Source organism: Entamoeba invadens, assembly GCF_000330505.1.
Source record: "Entamoeba invadens IP1 unplaced genomic scaffold scaff_1105074724629, whole genome shotgun sequence".
NCBI lineage: Eukaryota > Evosea > Mastigamoebida > Endamoebidae > Entamoeba > Entamoeba invadens.
Window position 1 is genome coordinate 723,859 of NW_004440426.1, and position 3,141 is coordinate 726,999.

Below are 3,141 nucleotides of genomic sequence, written 5' to 3' on the forward strand. Positions count from 1 at the left end.
TTGGTGAGAACAGAAGAAGAAAAAACTCGAACAAAGATAACAACCAACCCACTTAAAAGTGAAGTCTACAAAAGATTGTTGGATGTCCGAACTAAAGATATATTATTGAACCTTGTCATTCAACCTGAAAAACATTACAGCCCACTTCTTCTTGATATTCAAAACGATGTTTCAATTCTTAATAAAATGAACAAGTTAATTCTCACCGAAGAGGAGTGTAAACAATTAGAAGAATGGACAGACTTACGAGTTGGAAATTGTGTCTTTGACTCTTTGATAGACAATTGGGATCAAAGCAATGCTACCTTTAGAAATGCAGTTTTAGGAAAAAACAATTTGGTCTTTATCGTAAAGACTGACAAAAATTTAGTATTTGGTGGCTTTGTAAGTGCGACCATTGAAAGTGTTAACACGTGGAATCAAGATATGAATGCATTTGTTTTTACTATGAACAACTTGAATACTCTTCCTTCAAAAATGATGTTCAAAATCAACAACTGTGACATTCAGAATGCATTTTTATGTGAGCAAGAAAGCAGTGGAACGTTGTTTAGATTTGGCAATGGAGACATTATGGTCTATAACAGGAACATCAAAGCATCCAATTATTGTGTTCCTTCGTCTTATTCATATGGAGCATACTCAAATGCCTTATTGGGTTCGAACACATCGAGTTTCAAAGTAGATTCCATCGCTGTCTTTGAAATGGTCTGACACGTATTAATTCTATTTATAATGTGTTTTTTTATATAATTACAATACTATAATTTATAGTTTTATAATTCAGACATGAAAACTTACAAACAATGATTCAATACTTCTTATATTAGTATATTATATAAAATACTATTAGTATATTATATATATTCGATATGTTATATATGTTCAAAGAACTTCAAAAAGCAAAGATGGGGTTTCTAGAATTTATCCAAAGACACACTTTCACACTCTACTTACTTCCTGTTCTTTGCTTTTGTGTGATGACAGGGGAGTCGTATGGATATGACACATGCATTGCAGACAGACTTTTGGACAAAAAAACGTCGATTTGGAAATATGTGAACCCACAAACCCTCTCCGTCGCGACGTGTTTTTTGGTTGTTTTATTTGCCAGTGTTAGATACAACAGTTTGTCATTTTAAGTAACAAATAAGTGCTACAATAGGCTAAATGCATAGAGCGAATCACTATAATGTGTACTCCAATCCTCGACTTTTTGAACTCATTTGTCTTTCATAGGTACATGTACTTCATTTTGTGTATTATGAAAAAGCCTATGAATGACGCAAATTGTACTGTTGTAGCAGACAAATACAACAGCATCAGTGGACATTACATGACCCTCCTTTTCACGTTTGTTGTCCTCATTCGACTGATTAAAACAACTTCAATTCAACCAAACACCAACTTCCATTCCATCTCTTTCAAAAACACTTCTGTCGCAGACCAAGGCTCTACTATTAAAGGTCCATTCGGCGAAAAGTGCTCAATATGGTCTTACAACACAATGTCGACACAGTTCGTGCTTAGTGTCGGAACACTCTTTTGTTTTGTGTGTATTTCGTACGTTTGTATGGTTGACACACTCCGCCTTGGGTATCATACTGCACGGCAGGCTCTTTATGGTATTGTTTTTGGTATTGTGGTGATTTATATTTATTACTTCCTTACTCAATTGAAGCCGTTCTTCTTCAGTTTCGTGAACTTAATTCTCTTCACAATATGTTATCTGTGCTTTTCACTATTTTACAATAGACATGTGCACTTCGACTTCTATGTTGGACTTGCCGTCTTTAATCTGCTCTTTGGAATCATCAGAGAGTCCGCCAAAGCAGATTTAAACGAATTTGATGAGTAACTTTTATTATTAGTTCTTTCTGGTAAAGTACTAAAAACCAAACTACTTTTGTACATTATTGTTTATTCTATATATGTCACTTAAAAATTACATTGGCCAGACAGCTTACTGTTGGCCTAAAACACACATTTGCGTGACTTTCTCGTGAGGAGATCCAACAAGAAAGAGTTCACCGCTTTCTTCGAAAACGGTGTCTTCCTCTTCTTCACTCTCGCACACCTCTTCCATCCCGCACTCATCTCGTTTCACACACAACACTTGACACTCTGCGTCCTCTTCAGTTGGTCCTGGCGTTACACACAAACAGTAGTCCCCTTGGGTCCCAAGTTCACTGTTCTTCCCAGCCACAATAGCAATTTTCTTAATATTAGGAAAGCTCCTCAGCTTTCCCAAAAGAGACAAGTCAGTGCAATTCGTCAACAAAAGAAAGTCTAAGTTCTGTTTCTTGTTTTTGAAAAAGCTGGCCACGTCTACAGATTCATTGTTCAGATCGAGTCTCAGTTTTCTTAAGTTCTTATACGACGAAAAATCGACCTCATCGTAGTAACAGAGCGTTGCATTCAGTTCAACAATTTTGTTCAAAACGATCTCAGCGACTCCTTCACCCTCTGGAATTCCGTTCATGATTATCTCCTTTGACTTTTCTATCTCTGACCAAAACCGAAGATTCTCATTACCTTCCCAGTCAAATGTAACAATGTCGTCGCTGCACAGTTGGACTCGTTCTGATGAAGGAAAGACTTTGAATAAGTCAAATAGCCCTTCTCTGTAATTTGTAACATCGGTAACTTCGTTGACAGCATTTTCCCACTCCTTTGAGACTTGTGAAAGGTTAACAGCATCAGCAATGCTCTCAGCCATTTCGATGACAGAGCGCATAGCACTAATGGTAAAGCCCATCCGTCTGACTTTTTCAAGTTTTTATCCCTTCAAATATCCGTTCATTCTAAAAGACTTGTCTCTTCTCAATCTCGCGCATAATTGCCGAATTTTGCAGAACATTTATGAACTTTTTGTTAAAAAAATAAGAGGAAAAAGCACTTGTGGGTAGACTTTAGAATTTTGTTTTGTAAATGTAAACATCATAACTATTTCTTATCAACATTCATTTTATTCTATTGTGATATAGTATTTGTACTATTTGTTTATAAATATCTTATGAGGCAGTTTTGAGTTTTTCATTTTTATTCTGAAACTCAAAAAAGTAATGAGTTATCTCATAAACGCAGTTATGGTTTTTCTCCTTTCAGTATTTTTAAATTCCCAAAAATACAATCTACTCC

The 3,141-nt window shown here is 35.7% G+C and overlaps 3 protein-coding genes across 3 annotated transcripts; 2 read left to right on the top strand and 1 right to left on the bottom strand.

Moving 5' to 3' along the window:
• Window positions 1–186: 186 nt before the first annotated feature.
• On the top strand, window positions 187–714 carry EIN_022690 (hypothetical protein; the record flags this gene model as incomplete). The annotated part of the gene is made up of 1 exon (XM_004257363.1): window positions 187–714. The coding sequence occupies one exon, from the start codon at window positions 187–189 to the stop codon at window positions 712–714; it is 528 nt and encodes a 175-aa protein (XP_004257411.1).
• Window positions 715–908: 194 nt separating this feature from the next.
• Window positions 909–1,858, top strand: EIN_022700 (hypothetical protein; the record flags this gene model as incomplete). The annotated part of the gene is made up of 2 exons (XM_004257364.1): window positions 909–1,128; window positions 1,179–1,858. 2 exons carry the CDS (start codon window positions 909–911, stop codon window positions 1,856–1,858), a joined length of 900 nt encoding a protein of 299 aa, XP_004257412.1.
• Window positions 1,859–1,963: 105 nt separating this feature from the next.
• Window positions 1,964–2,758, bottom strand: EIN_022710 (hypothetical protein; the record flags this gene model as incomplete). Its single annotated transcript, XM_004257365.1, has 1 exon — window positions 1,964–2,758. The coding sequence occupies one exon, from the start codon at window positions 2,756–2,758 to the stop codon at window positions 1,964–1,966; it is 795 nt and encodes a 264-aa protein (XP_004257413.1).
• Between the last annotated feature and the right edge of the window lie 383 nt (window positions 2,759–3,141).